Raw genomic sequence first — 23,472 nt, forward strand, 5'->3', positions numbered from 1 at the left:
GAAATACAAACGAGAAATTTACTCTATTTCACAAGTTTTCATTTCGAGCTGAAATCCTTCTAGATTCAAGTCAAATAAGAAATCCTCAAAGCTGAAGAGCTCTGTGATAAGCTGAGATACCACTTTTCTCGATAGACCATGCTCGGCAAGAATGGCAAGCTCCTACACGTGAACAGGCTCTAAGCCGCATGGGTTATTACTTGAGGATTCAAATCAGCAACGTTCTCATTTAAAAGGACGTTGAATTTCACATTCCTACAGGATTAATAGGGTACGGTCACACGTGATGTTCACGCAAATACTCTTAAAATCCGAGCCTGTTCTTGTCCCGTCTGACAGCGCGCCGGTGTGAAGCCGGCCTTCCTCCCTTCCTCGCTTCCTCTCTCCCTCTCTCCGCCCCCCATCCTCTCTCTCTCTCTCTCTCTCTCTCTCTCTCTCTCTCTCTCCACACCACATACACACACACACACACACACACACACACACACACTCACACATTTTGAATGCATCGCAGCAGGACCTCGAGCTAAACCCGAGATCTGGCATGGCGTCTTCCGAATGCGAATGCAGGTCCTGCTAAGGTCTCACTGGCGCCCGCAATGGACTCGTCCTTCTTCAACAACGGGTAAGCTAGCTCGTATGTACGCGCGCGCGCGCGCGAGAGAGAGAGAGAGAGAGAGAGAGAGAGAGAGAGAGAGAGAGAGAGAGAGAGAGAGAGAGAGAGAGAGAGAGAGCGCCGTTTTCGACATTATCTATTTTCGGATTCACGAAACAATCTGGAGCACAGGATTTTCTGCATTGGAGTCAATGTAGTTCGTCTTCTTTCTCTGATTCAGTGTTTCCCTTCCAGCGATGTTGCCTTCGCAGATGTCAGCAATTTGGATCACTGTATCAAGTACCTCAACCAATCTCTCGTGACATTTGGTTTTCCTGGAGCCCTCGACTTGGCTTCAAACGATCCCGTACGTTTGATGCAAAACTTTTAACTGGTTTTTAACAATGCTTTGATATTCTGCCCTTTGTGCTTGTGTTAAGTCTCCATAAGCAATTTAGGACATCAGGCTGTGAGGTTTGCAATTATACAGTTTCTCAATTATACAAGTCAAGGGAGCCGAATATTCACTATGAGGTGCAGTTACTTATGAGGCTAGTGGTATTTTGCTGTCACATTGCAGGCATCTGTTGTGCGCACGTGTAATTGCGTTTATGCCTTGTTGCAACAACGTCAGAAAGATATTGATTTTCGAGATTCATCCAATGAGCAAAGGCAAAGGTGAGAATCTTGTTCTGATCTATGTATGCTACCACTGTGTGAGAAGCCTCTGATAATCTGCTCGCTCTGCCTCAAAGAGTTGTCATATGTTCTGAAAAATAATGGCTATGCCCTTAGTTAAGAAATATTATACATGTGTTACTTGCAGGCAATATAACCCTTTCACTTGCATCACCAAGAAGGGGTGTATATCAGCACGAGAACTCACTTCCTTCAAAGTAGTTAAGTAGTACTTAATGTTGTGAGTAGAAAGCCAAGGAAGAAGCTTTCTTGTCACTGTCGTAAACATGGAAGCTATTGAGAAATGCTAGAAGCAGTATACCAAGGAGGGGGAGGATAAGAAAAATTAGGCTCTTGATACCTTTTATGGATTAAGTTTTGAAGCTTAGGAGAATGACTTTGTGCATTATGAGCAAGAAGGCTAGGCATTCACCATGCGCTATAACTATGAACCTTATGTGCATTCACGTAGGGTAGTTCTTGATTTCAATGTCCAGTATTTGATAGTGATGCTAGCAAGCACATTATAAAGAGGTAAATACACTATCGGTTTCGCTACTAATACAAACAATGGTCTTTTCCAATATGAAGAAGGAGGTGCAGCTTCATAAATACATTTACCACATTTTCTTGAGTAGGGACATACTTCAATCAGGGGTTTTTTGACTTGATTTATTCTTGAGTAAGATGAGGGAAACCTTTGATATGCTTGGTTTTCAAATGGAAGACTGTTTTTTTCTTATTAAGGCAATGGTTTGCCTGTAGTGAGGATACGTGAGATATCCTTTGAACTTTTTCTTAAAACCAGTATCAAAGTGGAAAAAAAACTTTGATTTTTTTTTCTTCATTGCTTTTACTTGACTTGTTCTTTATGTGTAGATGTTGCTGCAAAGGCATGATTATTTGGCACATCTTGTTTAAGCACCAATGGGACTAGCTTGTCCAAGTGATAGTGTCTCTCGCTAATAAGTGCTACTTTTGTTGAGATTCAGCAATCACACGCACTAAACAGTCTCTTTATATGGAGCTTCAGGGCCAAGGACATGCAGGCTAACCTATCCCATATGCACAGTGATGCCTACTGCAGTTTCCTACTTTTCTATAAAGCATTGTACTTGCTTCCTTTTCTTAATGCAATGATAGTACTCTTTTCTTTTCAGTGAAGTGTCAATGTTATTGTCCACATACACAAGATTGTGTTTATGAGTCCAAGTCTCAATCTTGGAACCTAATTCACTTGTGTAACAAACAATGTCTTTGTCTTCTCCATCATGAGTCCACACTTCTCCTTCCATCCACCATAACTCACTGCCATGTCCTAGATTCCGCATCTTTCACTTGGTATCAGAGCACAGACGGGCATGGCACTGCTCCTCCAACTCCAGTTCACTCTCATCTAGCTCAGTTTGAGCTCAGTCCAGCTCAGGCCAAGTCTAGGACCTCATCTCCTACTCTTTCTTCTCACTGTCCTGCTTGACAGCCATAGCTACACAGCACATATCCTGCTTTGAACACTTATATCTCCTCATAGAGACCATATCTCTTCACGATCCCTTTTGGGGGAATCTTCCCCAACACAAGGTCCTCCTCCCTGGCACCTCACACCTAAGCATTGTACACCCTGGAGTTTAGCATTGTCAATCTTCTCAACTTCTGCTTTGGGTGTCCTCCATAGCCAACATGACCTAGCTCACTTGGAGCTTCTTGATCTCTCTCCACAGGTAAAATTTCATCACGATTTCTTCTGGAGAAATGTTCTTTGGTCAAGGCACTGCCTCCTGTCACTTTAAACACCAACATTAGTGACCCACAACTCCAACATTGCGGAAATTCGCCATCGCTGTCCTGATCTGCGCCATCTTTGTTCAAGCCCTCTGCGTGCGCCGTGCTGTCCGCGATCTGGACGATTTCCATGGGGCTTTGATAGCCCTTGACATAAGCTTCCTAGACATATAAATTTTTTTGAAAATGATCAACTACAAGTCTTGCAATCTGAAAAAAACTAGGCCTCTGTCTCAAAAACCCTAATTCCACCATAGCCAAAATCTCTCAAGCTATTTTTTTCTCTCATTTTCTCACTCTTGACACTTTACCAAGCTAAAGCTCACTCTAATCCACTGTCCCAGTACCAAATCAAGGAGGGGAAGGACCGGAGAAGATTGAAGAACGACCGAACAAGAAGAATCAAGCTCAACATCAACATTGACATAGTGTGTTTTCACATTGTCACTACCTGTGTCTCTTGACACATTGTAATCTGCTCTTCCACTGATAAAATCTCAGAATTCTGGAGTTGATTTGCTGCTAATCTTGCAACCTCAACATGGGAAAAGACTCTCCAAATGCTCGATTCAAAGGAGTCAGGTTTCACACTTGGCAAACCCGCATCAAGCTCATTTTGATGAAGAAGGGTCTTTGGGCCATCACAAATGGCAAGGAGAAGAAACCTCGAGATGTGGACCTTGCAGTTACTTCGCAGAAGAATGATGACAAGGCACAAGCCATCATCAAACTGGAATTGGACGACAGCTACATCCATCATGTGGATGCCTGTGACACGTCCCATGATACTTGGGATAAATTGGATACCTTATTTGATGCACAGTTAAAGTCGTCTAAGTATGGTCTATTGATTGAATTTTTTCCGACTTGATATGAAGCCTCATACATCCCTGGTATCCCATCTGAACTACATGGAAAGCCTGCTTACTCAACTTGCAGGGATAAAGCTAAAAATGGATGTAGATGTTTGTATTGGTGTCTTGTTAAAAAAGTCTACCTCCTGCTTATGATAATGTATCAACCACTCTAACCAATATGCCTGATCCTCAACTTGTTGATATTAAAGCCTCTGCTAGAGGAAGAAAAAAAACTCAAAAGCAAAGAAGAGCCTAGCACTTCAAAGGATGAACAAATGTTATATGTAAACAACAGATTCAAAGATAAAAAGGAACCGCTCTTTTGTGACTTCTGCAAAAGGACCGGACACACTGAGAAGTTTTGTCATGCTAGAAAGAGGTCCCAAAAGGCCTATCTTGCAACTGTGAAAGAAGAAGAAGACCATGGACCAAAAGATGAAGAAGAAGATGAAGATGAAGACCACCAGGATCGGAAGGACAAGACTCATTAGTCCTTCTACTCTCATTACTCTGATAGACTGTTTTAAAAGCCTTGTACTTCCTTGCCCTAATGGTTCCTGCCATAAGCTTTGTAAACTCCTCATGTAACTTGGCATTACAGTCCCTGTACACTTTGTGAGGCCCCTGTTATAGAAGGGATTGTAACTCAAGTGAATTAGATTCCAAGATAGATTAGCTTGGACTCAAACACAATCTTGAGTGACAAAATGAAAGTACCATTGCATTGAAATGAGTGTCAAGTACATGCTTATATAGCTTTTGGATAGTACCACTCTTCCTCACTATGCTTGTGGAATTTAGGGCATCTCTCCCTAGAGTTTCTAGAGCATACATCTTTTCTTATATCTTCCATACAAAGCCTCTTATGGGCAGTCTCTTTTAGGTATACATCTAGCCTCTACGGGCGTATATAAAAGCATCATTTGCTATTTTCAACACATTAGATCAAGATTATACTACATACAACTTTTAGGATATCCTTTGGATTGCATGAGTTTCTTTTCATACCATTTGAATTTACGAATGCTCCAACCATACTCAATTATATAACAATGACGCGCTCAGACTCTCAGGGTTGATGCACTGACGAAGATCACCATCACAAAATCGACGGTTGTTCATGGCGAGTTTTTTTAAGAAAAATAACCCTTGTTTTTAAGGTTAATATTCCCTTCTTTGAACCCTATTTATGCATTGTCTTACCCATTAAACCTCTTTTACACTTGTATTCTCTAACTGATTCTATCCAACCCCTATTTCCATTGCTTTTTGCTCCGAACTCATTTTTAAAATCACTTTAAAAGGTGTTTTCATGTGAAGGTACAAAGGGAATAAGAGTGATCTTATATATTGGTTTTCTTGATCTTTGATAATTCCCACAAAGCACTTTGCAAAAGAGATTAGACACTACCATTAGGCAGAAAGCCAATCGGTAAGACCTTGCACTTGAAATGATTTGCCTACACCATGCTCAAATGTCCAATGCCATGTCAAGTCATGTACTCCAAAATCGAGAGCTATACAAGGAGAAATGTGTTTATTGTGCATGCCCAAAACGTTGCAATGACCCAAAAGCCACCAAAATCCTAAAACTTATGTATTCCAAGATCTATGCAATGACAAGCTATAACAATGTATCTATTTGTATCCATCTCAAACTCACTAAGAAAAAGGACCTCACAAAGAAGACTAGAGCACATGTCAAAGAGCATTATGAAGACCAAGAAGATCAAGGACATTACCAAAGGATGCCAAAGAAGCAAAAGGAAGATGAAGAAGATACCTTTCATTGTTGAAAATTTCCCATAGTGGATCTCCCTTAGTGGATCTTGTTTCCCATTGTGGATGTTGTAAAAACCTTACAAATCATGTAAAGTTTCAAGCCTTAACTTGACTAGGCTGTCAAAGTGCTAGTCTCTCGGGCCATGTCACCATGTAGGGGGGGCAAAAGCCAACAAGGGAAGAGACTCATCATTTGAGGGGGGGTGTTGAGAATAGCAAATGATGCTTGTATGTACGCTCGTAGAGGCTAGATGTATACCTAAAAGAGACTGTCCATAAAAGGCTTTGTATGGAAGATATGAGAAAATATGTATGTGCTAAAAGCTCTAGGGAGAGATTCCCTGAATCCCATAAGCACAGCGAAGAAGAGTGGTACTATTCAAAAGCGATATAAGCATGTACTTGGCTCTCATTCCAATGCAATAGTACTTTCATTTTGTGTCACTCAAGATTGTGTTTATGAGTCCAAGCTAATCTATCTTGGAACCTAATTCACTTGAGTTACAATCCCTCACTTTAAAAATGTATCGTGTGTTAACTTGCGTCCACCATAGGTAACTAGCTCTAGATCCGTGTTTCTCAGCATAATGCTTATTTGATGATATTCACATTTAAATGAAGGCGATTGAATATAGCTAATTCTTGTAACTTATCCATGATATCATTAATCTGTTGAATCGAGAATTGATTTTTTCATCATGTTATTTTTAAGCATGATAGTCAATGTATATATGCCACAAATCATTGTTGTTGTGGACCTAAAGTATAATTGAGCAAAAAGAGAATGAGCTAGGTTGAATCAACTCTTTTTTTAAGAGCTCATTGTTTCCTCTTATTGGGATACACTCGCCTTGTATGGTGGCTTATTAGGAGAGTTACTGCCATAGAGACCTTTCTCGCTTGCGATTTGTCGCTTCTCTTGCTCACCGTCCACCCTCGTTGCCGGTGATCTCCTTGTCCACATATGATTCCATTGTCAACGCTGTCCTCAGCGTGTTGCTGATCAACCATCGCCTGTAGGGGTTTGCACTGAGGAAACATAGAGTGTACAACCATGACAAAAACACAAAAGAGGCAGACACAGACATAGAAAGCAAAACTCAAACCTTGAATGCAAAACTCAAAACTCAAACATAAACAGAAGAAGGGAGAGAAGAACACAAACTCTGAAGCTCAAACGCAAGCAGTTGGAGAGTGTGGAGATTGACACCTAGTTGATGAAGATTTAAATGCAAGCACCAATGATGGTGGAGAGGTTGGCGATGGCAGTTGGAGGCCAAACACTGCCTGGAAAGAGATGCCAAACAGTGGGTGACAGCTAGAAGAAGATGCTAGGGTATTGCAAGGTTGGAGGTGCTACCATGTCTGAGTTGATTGATGATTGCAATATGCAAAAACGAGATGGATTGAATGGAGGGTAGCATACCTATTTATAGAAAGTTTGGGTCCTTTCAAGTGGGGTTGTGTTTATGGGACACAGACACTCTAGGAATGCATTTTTGTTTAAAGAACAAGTTTGATTCATTAATTAAGTACGTTTTGGGGCTGTTTAAATAAAGCTAATGCATTCTTAGCTCAAGAGGTTGTCCACCTCTCTCTCTCATTGTTTGGACTGAGAACTCTTTCTCTTGCGTGTGCACTTCAAATTAATCTTTGCCCCAAATTTAGGGGTGATTCAACAGGGATTTACCTCAATTGAAAGCATCTAGATTTAGGATGTAATCTCCTCCAAAGTTGGGGCATTTTGAATGAGTTGTTGCTCCAAAATTTGGGGCTTTCTCAATAAAGATTGGAGCCCAAATTTGTTGCAATGTCCCCAAATTTGGGGCATTGGGATCCCAAGATTTGAAAGTTGCCAAATTTGGGGCATTTTGAATGAGTCATTGCTTCAAATTTGGGAGCTGAAAATGCCCTAGCAAGGGAATGCAGGTTGGAATGTCCCAAATTTGAAGCATTTTCAATAAAAGGAATGTAGGTTTGGGCATTTTTAGCAAACATTTAACACATGCATGTTGAAAGTTTGGCTGCAAATTTTTGCAATTTCATTGAACTTTACTGATTATTTGTCACTTTCATACAGATGGCAGCATTGATATCTATGGGATTTTCATAATCCTCAATAGGTACTTTATCAACAATTGGATGAAGTCGAAGCACTATTTGGTCATGGTGGGATGAGGTAGATGTAGGGGTGCCATTGAGAGGTGGAGAGGCTCGCCCTTGGAAATGCAAACTTTGCTCTTATACTTGCACTAGTGGAGTTGATAAAGTTGGATTTCATTTTCTACATGAGGAGGGAAAAGAGATGCGTTTTTGCACCAATGTATCAACTGAGAAAAAGGCAAGAGTTACTTGATGGCATAGCCACTTCTATAGGAAATTCACATTCCAGGAGGACTCTAAATATAGTAGTGGATCCAACAACATGGGCTCCAAGGCCAAAAGGGTATGGTGCTTCATGCAGAAGACCATTAGGATTAGTGGCTACACAGCCTTCTTGTGGGCCGTCAGTGGTGGTAGCAAGTCGTGGTGTTAAACAAATGTCAAAGTTTATTATACACTTCATGGGAACCAAAGAAAAAAGAGGAAGCAGATGCGGTAGTAGCACACTTTTTCTACCATGACCATATTGCATTCAAATCAGCTAGGTCATTTTATTTTTTGAATATGATAACAAAGATTATAGAGTATGGATCCACATATAAGCCCCTTCATGAGAAACTATCAAGACTACATTGCTTCAGAAGAAGAAAGCAACCATAGAGATTGCAACAACAAATATTCACAACAATCAATGGGCAAGAAATGGAGTGACACACACCATAGGTCTATACATGGTATTCTTGCATATTCTCATGGGGATGTATACTTCGTTGGTAGTCATAATGCTTCAGAGATTGAAGAGTGCAAATGTATTGGCATTCGAGTGGTGTGAGGTAGTGCAGGTTGTTGGGTAAAAAATGTAGTGCAGTTTGTGGGAGATGGTGAACTTACAAACAGGGCAATAGGAAATATTTTAATGGCAATGTATCCACATATCACCTTTAGTTCATGCATGGTGCATTGCTTGAATAACTTGTCGAAGGATGTTGGGGACTTGCTATGGATTGCATCTCTTGTTGCAAAAGGCAACAAGATTGTCACATTTATATGTACTCATTAGTACTTGCATGTTGAGTTTTGTAAGAGAAGTGACAAATAACTTCTCAAATACTCGGAAACACGATTTGCATATAACTTTCTTATGTTTGGTCAATTGCACCATTGCAAAGGTGCAATTAGGGAGCTATTTGCTAGTGACGAGTATGAAAATTGGATTGGGGCTACCATTGCTAGTGTTGTGTTATGTAATGCATTTATCTCTGATAGAGATTTTTGGGATGAGGTGAATCGCACCAACCAAATGGTTGATACTATCGTACACATTGAGGCTTGCAGATGGCATGGATCCATGCATTGGGAAGATCTATAAAGATATGGATCGCATGATTGCGAAGTTGGAGAGTTTGGAACCAAATGCAGATAGGTATGAGCAGATCAAGGAGTTATGTATCAGCAGATGGAATGAGTACGACTTTCTTATGCGTGCTGCAGCATATGTGCTTGATCTTGAGTCTTAAGGGAAGATGCAAGAAAGAGACCTTGAGGTGGTCTTGGAAGGCTTTATCCTAGTCGTGAAATGCAACACAAAATTAAAAATTAGCTCTTTGTGTATTGGTAAACATTAGGGATGTTTGGTACAGAGGATGCACTAGAGGATAAGACAAATATTGGGGCTGCTTTATGGTGGGAGGACTATGGGATAGATAGAAGCTCCAGAGTTGCAAAGTTTGGCTATTTGTATTCTTAGCCAAACAATTAGCTCTACTTGTTTGGAGCAATTATGGAGCTCATTCAATCATATTCACTTTAGAGAAATTGTCTCGGTACAATGAAGACGAATGATGTAGTTTATGTGAACTTCAATCTTCGCTTGTTAGCTCATACATTAGTTGCAAAGGCTGATTTTTTTATATGTTGGAAAAAAGATAACGATGATGATGGTGATGGTGATGGCGTGGATGTTGTTCAGCAGAACGAGCATTCAGGCACAATGAAGCCATCTTCCATGAATGAGAACACTTAGCAGCTAGCCTCTTGGAACTTTAGAGTATTGATTTGGAACTTGGGAGCTCTTGTATATTGGATCTTTAGACTTTAAAGTTTGGTGCATATTGTGTCTTTGCAATGTACATTTGTTGGACTTATGCAACATTGTTGATTACAATGTGACAATCCATTGCTGATTACAGTGTTTTGAATCTTTATTATTTAGCAGCTAGCCTCTTGGAACTTTAGAGTATTGACTTGGAACTTGGGATCTCTTGTATATTGGATCTTTAGACTTTAAAGTTTGGTGCATATTGTGTCTTTGCAATGTACATTTGTTGGACTTATGCACAACATTATTGATTACAATGTGACAATCCATTGCTGATTACAATGTTTTGAATCTTTATTATTATTGAAACTTGATTATTCTCTAATTTCACGAATTATGGTTGATATTGAAAAATGATATTAATAGATCAATTTATAACTATGTGCACATGTCATATGGTCGGTCATTGATTTTGTGATTAAATTACTAAAGTCATTTTTGTGTTTCAATTCTTCATATCTCTAGATTTTAAGTGTTGATTGTCTCTCTCTCTCTCTCTCTCTCTCTATATATATATATATATATATATATATATATATATATATATATATATATATATATATATATATATATATAATGCATATATGCATGTTGTTTCCTTCGTTTTTGTTCTCTAACTTTAGATGTTTTCCTTGGTTCGGGGGGTTCCATTCTTGTTTTTAGTAATTATGGTTACCGAAAGGGATCAAAGGCTATGACATGATTCTTTGGCCTTTTAGTCAAATAGCTATTTTATAAGTGATTGTGAGATGCATTTAGTAGAGATTTTGAGAAATGACATGGATTCTTAATAGAAATTAGATATGCTTTCATTAGTCACACTATCATGTTTATTCTTAACAAAAATCAAGTATACTAAAAAGATGATTTTTTAGGACTTTAGAAACGATTAAAACAAATACCTTGGTTGTTTTAAATATTGAGAGAATATCTTAATTTACTACATTTATGGGCATCTGTTTTTCCTTGTTTAGTTTTATATTCTTTGTGACTTGCTTTTTTTCTTAGTCTTTTTGTGTATAATTGATGATTATATATATGAAGAGTTTTGCTCTTATATATCAAATCTGCTTACTATCGTAACAATCTTAAAAAAACTATTATACATTTAGAAAAGTGAGTTTTAGTTTACTATCATTTTACAATGAATTCTCTGTTGAGTGAAATTTTATCTTAAAGTTAAGTATATTTTACATTATGTTTATAAGTTTGTCATTATTAAAATAAATAAACTTAATCAATCGTTTAGTGTTTATAGTTATTTTTAAATCACTAGAATAATTACTATCTTGATGAGAACTCCATATGCATTATAACAAAGCAAAATTATGCAACTTGTTTATTGTTGTTCTCTTGATATATTTTAATTAAAACTTCACAACTTGTTTGTATTTGTATTTAGTTTATGTAAGTAGATTAGAAAGCATTAAATGTATTTTTTATAGCGTTTTACTTTTTTTTATAGTTTTACATAAAAAAAATAAAAGTTAAAATATTTATAATAAATAAAAGTTTAAATGATCAAAGAGGCTTTGGATTATTTAATATATATCTTAGCATTTTTATGATAAAAAAAAAGAATTGATGAAAAACCATTGCTTATTAATGTAGCTTATTGGAATAAGCTTCAATAAAAAGTGAAAAAGATTATATGCCAATGGACCAACAAAACAACAAACTATATACTTTTTATGAAACTAAATAACAAACTATATATTTTTTATCGCATGAAATTAAATATGAAACTAAATAACAAACTATATATTTTTTGTGGTATGAAATTAAAAGAAACGTTAAGTGTTGAAGTCAATTCGATTGACCTTATATTCAAATGTACTTGTATGAAGCTTATTTTTTCTTATATAATGGAAGATTGAATGATTAAGCACCTTAAGTTTTTATTGTATGAAGTCAATTCGATTGAGTAAATATTTAAATTGATTTGTATCAAGCTTATTTTTTCCTATGTAATGGGAGATTGAATGATTAATCATCTTAAGGTTTGTTGAATATTGAAAGGGAACTCATGCATTAGATACTTAAAACACGAAGTAAGATAGTGAGTATATAGAAAAAAATTCGTTACTATAAAAATGATAATCTTAAGAATTAACAAATTTGAGTCCAGTAAGAAAAATGAAATCGTTAACTTACTTTTTTAGTTCTTGAGAGTTTGAATGCACTTCTGAGTCACCAAGTAAAAAGCAATATATATTAAAGTCTTTTGGATTAATCTTTTCAAGTAGGTTTGAGAACTCATTTTTTAACGATTTTAGTTATTCTATTTTTTTTCTTAGCTTTTTTATCTCTTTTATTCTCTTCATTTCTCTATGTGTTTTTTTGTAATTTTTTTTTTCTTATGCAGTCTTGTATCTTTTTTATGTGTGATATTTTTAATTTTAGGACATGTATTTGTTTTTTTTTCAAAATGGTGGTATATTCAGAATATTTCATGTCTTTTTATTGCTAAGAAGAATTGACTGGCTCTATGTATAGGGTAATATTTATGTGTCAATCCGTGTGTATGGGCAGTATACATATTAGCATTTTAAAAGAACTCTATCAAAAAATCTTTTGTAGCCTCCTGAATGCATTTAAGAGCTGGTTTTGTTTACCTAAAACTATTAAGATTGTGCTTTTCAAATACATGTTTACCTAAAATCTCAATAATGTAGTATTAAAAAATTCATTTTAGAGAAATTTATGATATAGTTAGTTTGAATAGTTTTATCAATGTATTTAAGAGTTGATTTTATTTGTCTAAAACTATTTAGATTGTGCTTATCAAACACTTGTTTACTTAAAATCTCAATAATGCAGTACTAAAATTTCAATTTTAGAGAAATTTGTGATAGACACAGTTTGAATAGTTTTATGTAGACAATATCAGCTCTCAATTACATCTAGGAGGTTGTAGAAGATTTTTTGATAGAGTTTTTTTAAGATTTCTAGAGCTAGTTTCTCTTACTAATAAAAAGATTTATAATATTTTGAATGTATCACCATATAGGAGGAAAAAGATAGATACATATCCTAAAATTGAGGATATCACACATGAAAGAGATACAAGATGGTATGAGAAGAAGAAAAATGCTATAGAAGAATAAATAGAAATATGGAGGAGCACAAGAGATAGAAAGCAAGTGAAAAAAAAAGGTTAAAATAAATATACTAAAATCGAGGACATTACACATGAAAGAGATACAAGATTGTTTGAGAAAAAAAAATGTTGCAGAAAAACAAATAGAGATATAGAGGAGCACAAGAGGTATAAAGTGAGAAAAAAAAAGCAAAACAACTAGAATTATTAGAAGATAAGCTCTTATACTTGCTTGGAAGGGTTAGTCTAAAAGGTTTAATATCTACTGTTTTTTACTTATATGAGAAAAAAAAATGCTATAGGAAAACAAATAATTAAAAGGCAATGAAAGATCCCATGCATGTGATGAAATAGAGGCTTAGATATTGTTGTGTTGATATATATTCATGTAGCTAAGCAAGAATACGAAATGTTTGTCTATTTGCCCTTGAAATGTTTAGTTGTTTAATTTCTTAGGTGCTAGAGTTCGTTGACTTTACATCTTGTCTTAGAAAAATGGCTTGGATGTTGAATATGGTTTTTTGGATAGGATGTTGGGTAGATCATACAAATGCATGTTGAAATTCTTGACGAGATTTATTGTAGTTAGTAGCATTCCAGCAACATGAGTGGCTTGGACATTGAAGATGGTTTTTTGGGTAGAATGTTATCCAAATCATACATGTGTATGTTGGTTGATGAGATTCAATTGCAACTATCGTGGGTTGCTTGTAGTCTTTTTTTTTTTTGACAATCATCCTTACTTGTTTTGGTGCAGTTGCGCAGAAGTTGAAAAGGATAGAAAAACTTGAACCTTCAGATTTGAATGCTTTATTGGAAATAAAGACTCACTGTTCCTTTTATAGTGTTCGAGTGTGAACGCATCTCTACACTTATACTTTATATATTATCTAAACCTAAAGTGGTACACCTGTCCTTGTACCAACATTTTGATTGTGTTGTGCACTCACTCCTTCAACTCACTCTTCTCTTTGTACTTAATTTGCCTTGCATTTTGTCTCGGTCCTAGCAAGTGTCTTCAAATTGGCATCAGAGTGGGGAGCAGACGAGTTGGTTAGATGTCATAGGCGAGCAGTCCACAGGTTGTGCGAGTGGGCAGGTGAGCAGGCAACAACATAGTCAGGTGGAAGGAAGTAGTCATGGGTGACACGCTGGTCAAGCGGCATGAGCTGTGCTAGGTCGATGTGGTAGGTCAGGCGGAAGGCAAGAGTCTCGATTCTTGCAAGTGTCTTCAAATTGGTATCAAAGCGGGGAGTAGACAAGTTGGTTAGCTGTCATAGGCGAGCAACTCACAGGTTGTACGAGTAGGCAGGCAAGCAAGCAACAACATAGTCGACGGGTTAGTTGGGCAGAAGAAAGGAGTCATGGGTGACACGCTGGTTAAGCGGCGTGAACTGTGCTAGGTCAACGTGGTAGGTCAGGCGGAAGGCAGGAGTCACATGCGATACGCACACAGGTCAGATGGGAGACCAACGCACATCCGGTGGGAGATGGGTCTTCTGCTTGAAGCCATGACGGGCACAGGTCTATAGTCCATTAATATGAGATTACCCTCTTCGTCATAAGAAACATAAGGGTTCAAGTAAGAATCTTCCTCCAGTGGTTCCTCCACAAAGTGCATTGAAGCACAATAGATCCTGGTGGTCAAGAGATTTCCGCTGGGTTGATGTCTATCCATGAGGTGGTTGGCTTTGAATCGTTAGGTGCAGGGAGAGTCAAAGTATGGTTGCCTAACTCTTGGGTAATATGGCTAAGTGTAAGGTTGCTGGCAAGGCAACCATCTTGGCAATCGGTAGTGCATGGTGTCATGCCCGAATCTTCCGCAATTGGTACAAGGCCTTGATCCGGGATCGAGACATTCAAAAGGCAAGTGGTTTCCTCCACAATGTACACACTACACGTGAGGTCATACTGGCCTTCGTATTGACTCTTGTAGTCTGGTCAGCTCTTATTTTAGGTCGGCTATAGCTTGGTTCTAGTCAATACTCTTTCCTTTTTCTTCTTCATTGGGAGCTGCCTGCTTGCTAGTTGTTGTGACTCTCTCGATGTTCCTAAATGCATTGCTATCTTGGTGAGTAGCGCAAGAGCTTCTCTCCTTGAGTAAGTCATGATAGGTTGGTTTTTTCATTTTTAATTTTTTTTTGCAAATTTTCCCTCCCCCTTTATCAAGCGTTCATATGCATAAGCACATCGTGCAATTTCCGGATTTGGGGACTTTGATCCAGGACAAGACAATCTGACTTAGGAATTGCACATTTGGTGCACATTTGTACGAGAAATTTTGGGGGTTTTCACATTTTAGTGAAATTTCTTCAATTTCACTAAAATTTGTGCACATCAAATCCAAGAAAATTGGGGCTTTTGCAAAATTCCTTCAATTTGTGCACAACTGCTTGGTATATGCACTTAGATAGATGTATTGATGCAATCTAGACAGATTTTCTTTTGAAAATTTGGGGCTTTTGATTGAAATTGTAAAATTTGTTCTCGGGAATGCTTTTGGAGCAGAAATTATAGTCAAATTTTGGGGATTTTACATGTAATTGGTGCCTTGGCCTCTAAATGTGTTAGTAATTGCTTGTGGAGCGTAGCAACACATCCTCTAATTCTGAAAATCTACTTGTGGATTTGAAATTTCTGTATCTTTGAATTTTCACTGCTGGTTGGTATTTGCAGTGTATTGGGGTTACTTGTGTGACATTTGGGCTTGTATTTGGTGACTTTTGAGTTAATTTAGTACTGCAAATTATGGTTGGAAACAGTGATAGGAACAATCATTTGTACATTAAGAAGTTTGAGGGTGCACATAATTTTCCAATATGACAAAAACAGTGCTACAATATCTTGGTGCAGGAGAAATAGGTGAAGCCCATCAAAACAAAGGGAATAAAGCCAATAGATATGGAACAAGATGAGTGGGATGATTTGGATGAGCTTGCACGTTCTACCATTGAGCTCTTAGTGTTAGACAACTTGCTCTTTAAAAATGAGAAGCTGAATTCAGCATATGCAATGTGGCAAAGGCTTGAAGAATTGTATGCTCAGAAAAGTGTAGCTAGCAAGGTTTATTGACTGAAAAAGTTAATGGACTTTTGCATGAAAGAAGATACAACCATTCTATACATTTGAATGAGTTCAACTCAATTTTTAGTGAGCTGACTGCTTTGGATTTTCATATTGATGATGAGTTCAAGGCTACTTTCTTGCTACGCACTTTACTTGAAAGTTGGGATACTTTTTGGACAGCTTTAAGTAACTCAAATGCTCACTTGTTATATTTTGATGTGGAGAGTTCTTCGCTGATGGAAGAACTCAACAAACAAAATAATTTAGCAAACAAGTCTTCTAATGCATTGCACACTAGAGGTAGATTTTAGCAAAAGGGCAGTTTTGAAAATAGAGTACACAGCAAGTCTTGTGGCAAATATATGGAGTGCCATCATTGTTGCAAGAAAGGGCACTACAAATGGGTTTGTTTGCAATTGAAGAAAGAGAAAGGAAAAAACAAAAATACTTAAGACAACAAGACTGAGAAAAAAGATAGACTGCTTGCAAAGAAGAGCAGTGTGAAAATAGAAGAGGTAAATGTAGTCACTCATGAGAATGACGACGACGGTGATGTATTTCTTGTTTCTTCTTTGAGTGCACATGCATTGATTGCAGATTCTGAGAATGACATGCACACTTGGATACTTGATTTAGGTGCGTCCTTTCATGTCACACCACATTGTGAGTGGTTTTTTGACTACAATAGTGGTGCATGTGGTATTGTCCACTTGGGGGATAACTATATATGTAAAAATGTAGGCATTGGTAGTGCGAAATTGGAATTTCAGCATGGTTCCGTGTTTGTTTAGCATTATGTGAGGCATGTACCTTAGCTCAAGAAGAGCTTGATAAGCACACGGCAACTAGATGATGAAGGCTATCACACGACCTTTGGGGATAGCAAATGGAAAATTCATAAGGGTTTTTGCATTATTGCCAAGGGCTCCAAAAGTGGTACTTTGTATCCTTTGCATGTATTTAGCGTGCGTGTCTATGTAGTCGCCATAACGAAGCGGCCAAGTGTCTCTTTGTGGCACAGCTAGTTGGAACACATGAGTCAAACTAAAATGAAAGTGCGTTCTCGCTTGGTTATTTGCTGTCTTTGAGGTATGTTGATGTTGAACAGTGTGATCATTGTATTTATGGTAAGCATGCTCAAACATCACATATTTCTCTAAAGTCTTCACCCTTAGAGTTGGTACATTCAGATGTATGTCAAATACCAAGGTTATCTCTAGGGAAAAAGAAGTATTTCATTACTTTTGTTGATGATGCTACACGCAAAGTATAGGTTTATCCAATCCGTTGCAAAGATAAGGCCTTCGATAAATTTAAAAAATTCATGGCGTAAGCATGCTCAAACGTTACATAAAAAATCTCTTTTTCTAACGTCTTCATCCTTAGAGTTGGTACATTCAAATGTATGTCAAATACCAAGGTTATCTCTAGAGGGAAAGAAGTATTTCATTACCTTTGTTGATGATGCGACACGCAAAGTATGGGTTTATCCAATCCGTTGCAAAGATGAGGCCTTGGATAAATTTAAAAAATTCATGGCACTTGTTAAAAATTAGACCAACAGGACATTAAAGTGTCTTTGTTGCGACAATGGTGGGAAATATGTGTCCAAAGCCTTTCAGGACTTTTGTGACAGCGAAGGCACTAAAAGGGAACTTATTGTTCTAATCCACCCCAAATGGTGTTTCAGAGCGTATGAATAGGACAATTCAAGACAAGATCCGTACAATGCTGTCACATGTTGCTTTACCTTATGGATTTTGGGCAGAGGCTATTATAACAGCCATACACATGATCAATTGATCACCAAATAGGTCTTTGGAAGGGGGGAGTTTCTCAAGAAGCGTGGTCAGGCAAGCTACTTTCGTATGCTCACTTGAGAGTGTTTGGCTAGGAGCTATTTATGCACATTCGCAAAGAAGAACGCAACAAACTTGAGCCAAAGTCCTGTAAATGTATTTTCCTAAGATATGGTGATGAAGGTGAGATTGAGTATCGATTACGGGATCTCGAGAAAAGAAAAGTAGTATGCAACAATGATGTTATCTTTCGGGAAGGTTACATGCACAAACAACCCGAAAAGATAGAGGAGGTGGGGTATCGATTACAGAATCCCGAGAAAAGAAAAGTAGTATGCGGCAATGATGTTATCTTCCGGGAAGATCGCATGCATAAACAACCCGAAAAGACAAAGGAGGTCAGAAGGGTTGTAAGTGCAAAGACAACCAAATAGGTTCATTCTTGGTGTTAATTATGTGGCTGATTATGTCATGTTGATAGATTGTGGTGGTGGACCTCATGCTTCCAAGAAGCAATGGACATAAAAGATAGTAGGAAATGGCATAAGGCAATGTTGTTAGAGATGGAATCTCTTTCGTGAAAAATGACACTTGGGATATGGTGCATTTCTCTAAAGGGCGGAAAGTACTACCAGGCAAATGGGTTTACAAAATGATAGTCACTTTTGGTTCTTTGCTAAAGTACAAGGCATGCTTGGTTGCTAAAGGGTATAAGCAAGAATATGGAATTGATTTTGATGAAATTTTTTCTCGTATAGTCAAAATGACTACTTTGCGAACCATCTTGGGCTTGGTTGCATCTAAAGATATGGAACTCATTTAGATGGATGTAAAAACCGCTTTCTTACATGGTGATCTGCATGAGGAGATGTATATGTAGCAGTTTGAGGGTTTTACTGCAAAGGGGAAAGAGCACATGGTATGTAAACTCAACAAGAGTTTGTATGGGTTGAAACAGGCACCACAATAAGTAAATAAATTGGGATCAATTCTAATTTCCACATAAAGAAGAAGAGAAGAATGTCTCGAGATGCAAATAGTCCTATTTGACCACTATATACATAACTAGCATTGAAAAATATAACAAATGTTTATTTTTAGTGATTGGCCAAGCCGACGACACAGCCGCAGTAGTAACAAGACCCGTAAGTAGAATCTGACTCATGGAAAGCCCATCTATGCCTAGTCTCCAATGGAATTGAATAGAGTCAATCCAACTAAAATTTTCAAGTAATTGAATGGATTGGTGGTGAATATGAAAATGGCAATAAAATATATAAGTGATTAATGCAAATTCTAATCTACAAATGCCTAAGCTGTACCATCGGACCATTCTATTGCCTTCACTCTGAAGAAATAATGAAATCAAGAAACTCGCAAAAAGTGGGAAGAGAACAATTATTGTTAGCCGAGGTACGTTACTCATCATGGATGATAATTTAATTGTCTTGAAAGTTTTTTGGTAAGTTCAAATCAGCATTTTGACTCATATCATTCTGATTCATATCAAGATCTTTTATAAAGATAGATATGGAGCTCATACAAATGGATGTAAAAACCGCTTTCTTACATGATCTGTATGAGAAGATGTATATGCAGCAGTCTGAGGGTTTTACTACAAAGGGAAAAGAGCACATGGTATGTAAACTCAACAAGAGTTTGTATGGGTTGAAACATGCGCCATGAGAATAATATCATAAATATGATACATTTATGCAATCTCATGGATTTCATTGCTCTGACATTGATCACTACTTATATACCAACAAGGCGGCAGATAGCAACGTTATTTTCTTGGTTTTGTATGTGGATGTACGGTACCATACGGTATGTATCCGTACGAAATCGTACGTTTTTTTCTGCATGTTTAGGCCACGTCGCTTGCACGTCTCGTGTCACGCGTTTCTTGCTTCCCTACTTTTACTCCGCTTGCTTGTGTGGCACTTTTTGGGGGGTGGGAAGCCTTGGATACCTCATCCCACCCCCTTTTCCTACCATGCATTCCCCTCCCTAGCCCTCTTTGGATTGCTTCTAGTTGGCATCCCTCTCTTTGACCGTTGACCCCTCTTTGACATTTTGAACTTTGACCCTTTTCTCATCTACAAAAGATGCTCCTCTTTTCCATGCTTCCACACCAATTCAGCAAGCACTTACCATTCTCATCTTCCTCTCTCGGATCTTGATTCTTGAATGGACTTGTGATTTATCATTCTCGAATCTCACCTCCCATCCCCTCTTTGCTGCACCCTATCAAAGCATTTACCATTCTCAAATCTCATCTCCCATCCCCTCTATCCCACACCCTATCAAAGCATTTGCCATTCTCATCTTCCATTCCCTCTCTCTCGCTCTTGCTCTTTCAACTTTACCCCAACCCTCGAGCCTCTTGAGTCTCCCTCCCTTTTAACTTTCAAGACTCAACTTTCAAGTTTCAAGAGTCGAGACTCGAGAGTCTCTCTCTCTCTCTCCTCTTTATCTGTCATCGGCACCATGACTTGTGAGAAGCACGAGGTTTTTAATTCGCATGCGATCCATGTGGAGAGGGACACAAAGAAGTTCAACTCCCACCATTGGACATGCAAGTATTGCGGGAAGTGCTATAACAACTTGGCTTCTCCAACATCTTTCCAAGACTCGGGGGGGGGCAAGTTGCCCCATGCAAGGAGATCCCTCAAAACATTGTGGAGGAGATTCTTGCCAAGATGAGAGGGGCATCCACAAGAGGAGGAGGAAGTAGCTTATCGACACCAACTCCTATACCTACTAACGAGGAAGTATCCAATGTGGGCGTATCTTCAATTGATGCGGGAGAGGCCTCTACTATTGGTGGTGGGGGCTCCACATCCGGATTCGGCTTCGGTAGAAGACAAAGAGTAGAGGCTCATGTGGTGTTGGAGAGACGATCCTCTCTCTCTCTCAAGCTCCTAGTCATGTGCGTGGATCAGTTGCCTTTCTTAGAGAAAGGCAACGACTTGCGGACATTGAAATTGCACGCATGGTGATTGAGTGCAATCTTGCATTCAATGTCCTAAAGCAAGAGCAATAGAAGAAGATGGTGAAAGCCATTGTGAATGTGGGTCCATGTGAAGCATGGATCGGTGTTACATACAATGACATGAGAACGAAAAAGTTTGATGAAAAGGAGAGGATTGATAGAGTCCTTGATCCTATTCGGGTCGCATGGATAAAACATGGTTGCTCCATTCTCACTGACGGATGGAGTGATCGTAAGAAAGGTGGCATCATCAACATACTCCCGACACTTACTTTTTGTGGGCCGTAGATACTCGCAGGAGGGGGAGAAAAACGACGGGCGCATCCATCTACCACCACATTCGACAAGCTATCATTAAGGTATACATTGCAATTTGCCTTTTAAGTTTGTTTCACTTTCTTTCATTATGAATCACGATAATATCACGATTCATAAGTGAAATTTGATTTATGGTTAATGGCGTATGCATAGCTATCTATCTCTCTATTCTAATAATTAATTTCTCTCTAGTATCTATGATCTATCTTGATTCTCTCTTTTCCCCCAAGGTGCAAGGCTCAAGTTTCAACTCTCTCTAGACTCTTTCTCTCTCTAACCTCTAATTTTCAAGTGTTATTAGTATTAAGTAATAAGTAGTCTTACTTGTAATTTGTAAATTGTGGTTGTAGGTGGGCCCTTCAAATGTGATGTAAGTTGTTACCGACAATGCATCGAATTGTTGGCGCATGGGCCGTTTGCTTGAGTCTGAGTTTCCTACGATTGCGTGGACTCCATGTGCAAGTCATTGTTTGAACTTGCTCATGAAAGACATTTGGAAGCTCAAGTGGGTGAAGAGGGTGGTCCGCAAAGCTATATCAATTGTCATTCTTCACGGTAAAGGTAAAGGTGCTTGCGATGTATCGTGAGCATAGCACATTGGAGTTGAAGAAGCCTTCTTCAACTCGCTTTGCTTACATGTGGTTATTGTTGGAGCTCCTTTATGAGGTGCGGTCTGCCTTGCACAAGATAGTGGTGTCCACTCTATGGTATAAGTGGGATGAGCATGAGACCGAGGAGACCAAAGCCATGCAACGCTTATGCGCCTTGCACAAGATAGTGGTGTCCACTCTATGGTATAAGTGGGATGAGCATGAGACAGAGGAGACCAAAGCCATGCAACGCTTATGCCTTAATGAGCAGTTTTGGCAAAAAGTCCGTGCCGTTGTCATTGTTGTGACTCCCTTTTATAGCCTGTTATATATAAGTGATTGTGAGGGGTCCACCATGGGGCTTCTCGTTCACTTCTTTAGAGCGGCATTGGTGGAGGCACGTGCTTGTACAGTGATCACAGAGACACAACGTACACATGTTTTAGAGATAGCAGAGAGAGACGGGTGTGGATGCATAAGCCCATCCATGGTTTTGCCGCACTGGTACATCCGGTCTACAAGTCACCGGCGGTCATGGAAGATAGAGAGTTCCGTTTGCTCTAGCTTGCTTATTTGACTCGTGTGGTCCCTGTGGATGATCACAATGGAGTGTTGGAGGTGCCAGGATGCTATGTAGATTAGAGAGGGCATGTGGCTTTTGCTTCTTCCACTTGTTGGAGGAGAGAGTCACTTGTGAAGCCTTTATTTTGGTGGCAAAACTTTGGATACGCACTGGAGACCTTTCAGCCCTTAGCCATGAGGGTCCTTGTTCAGGATTGCTATTCGGGTGCATGTGAGAGAAAGTGGAGTGCCTATTCTCTCATTCACATAAAGGTTCGCAATTGGCTTAGCCCGCGATAGTTAGAGCGGCTAGTCTATTGCCGCACTAACTTACGCAAGATTAGCATGGGAAGTCCGAAGCAGGTAAAGTTTAAACACTTAACCATAACATTTAAATTTCAAAATTTGTTGTTTTAACTTTTAAACTTTGAACTTTGAAGTTTATACTTTACAATTTAGACTTTAGCATTTACAATAATCAATCTTATGTGCATCACTGCATTGTGTAGGTGAATGTTGATACATTCAAGTTGACGGGCGACACTCTTTTGAGTATACATAAGGAGGTGGAGAAGGAGGAGGAGATGATTTTTGTAGAGCTCTATAGAGAGCTTATAGTAGTTGATACTCGTGACACTCGCAGTTAGCGTGCTCGTGGGCGAGGAGTTCGATTAGGTGGTAACAGGGGCATGGTCATTTGACGCCCTCCATCGTCGAGGAGGGATGGTTCGAGCGGCTTGCAGACATATGTAAGGCAGGGCTCTAGTAGCTCACATTCTGTGTCTCATGATGATATCCCCCCCTTGCCTACACAGCCACCACCTAAGGAGCCATCATTTGATGATGATGGTAATCTCATCAGTGAGGACGAGTATGAGTGTGTCTCGTCATTGGTTGTCGAGGAGTCATCTTTAGACTCTCTTAATGAGCACTCAGATGGTTCTGATGATGACGATGATAGTGATGCCTCATCATAGATTCATATAACATAGGTCTCTCTTTTTTTGGTATTAGATATACTAGACTGTAGTTGTATCGCATGTTTTGCGCAACTCATGTGACCGTGATCGTCACTCCATGTATTCATCTTATTCTGTAATGAAATGGCTATTTCCACTTTAAATATGTATTCTATGATCTATCATTTA

At 38.6% G+C, this 23,472-nt stretch overlaps 1 protein-coding gene across 2 annotated transcripts in view; it reads left to right on the forward strand.

Annotated features, from left to right (window-relative positions):
* Positions 1 to 351: 351 nt before the first annotated feature.
* The window catches only part of LOC148031579 (uncharacterized), a 31,006-nt gene continuing 7,885 nt past the window's right edge, over positions 352 to 23,472 (forward strand). Inside the window, exons 1-3 of one of the 2 annotated variants that reach the window (XM_087685153.1) lie at positions 352 to 625; positions 851 to 962; positions 1,176 to 1,273. In XM_087685153.1, the coding sequence (XP_087541279.1) occupies positions 600 to 625; positions 851 to 962; positions 1,176 to 1,273 (236 nt within the window). In that variant the 5' untranslated portion in view covers positions 352 to 599. The remainder of the gene's footprint in view (positions 626 to 850; positions 963 to 1,175; positions 1,274 to 23,472) is intronic. The other variant, XM_087685152.1, reaches the window with a different exon arrangement.

Source organism: Lygodium microphyllum, chromosome 9 (genome assembly GCF_053477565.2).
Source record: "Lygodium microphyllum isolate KBCC chromosome 9, Lygodium_microphyllum_v1.1.10, whole genome shotgun sequence".
Taxonomy (NCBI): Eukaryota; Viridiplantae; Streptophyta; class Polypodiopsida; order Schizaeales; family Lygodiaceae; genus Lygodium; species Lygodium microphyllum.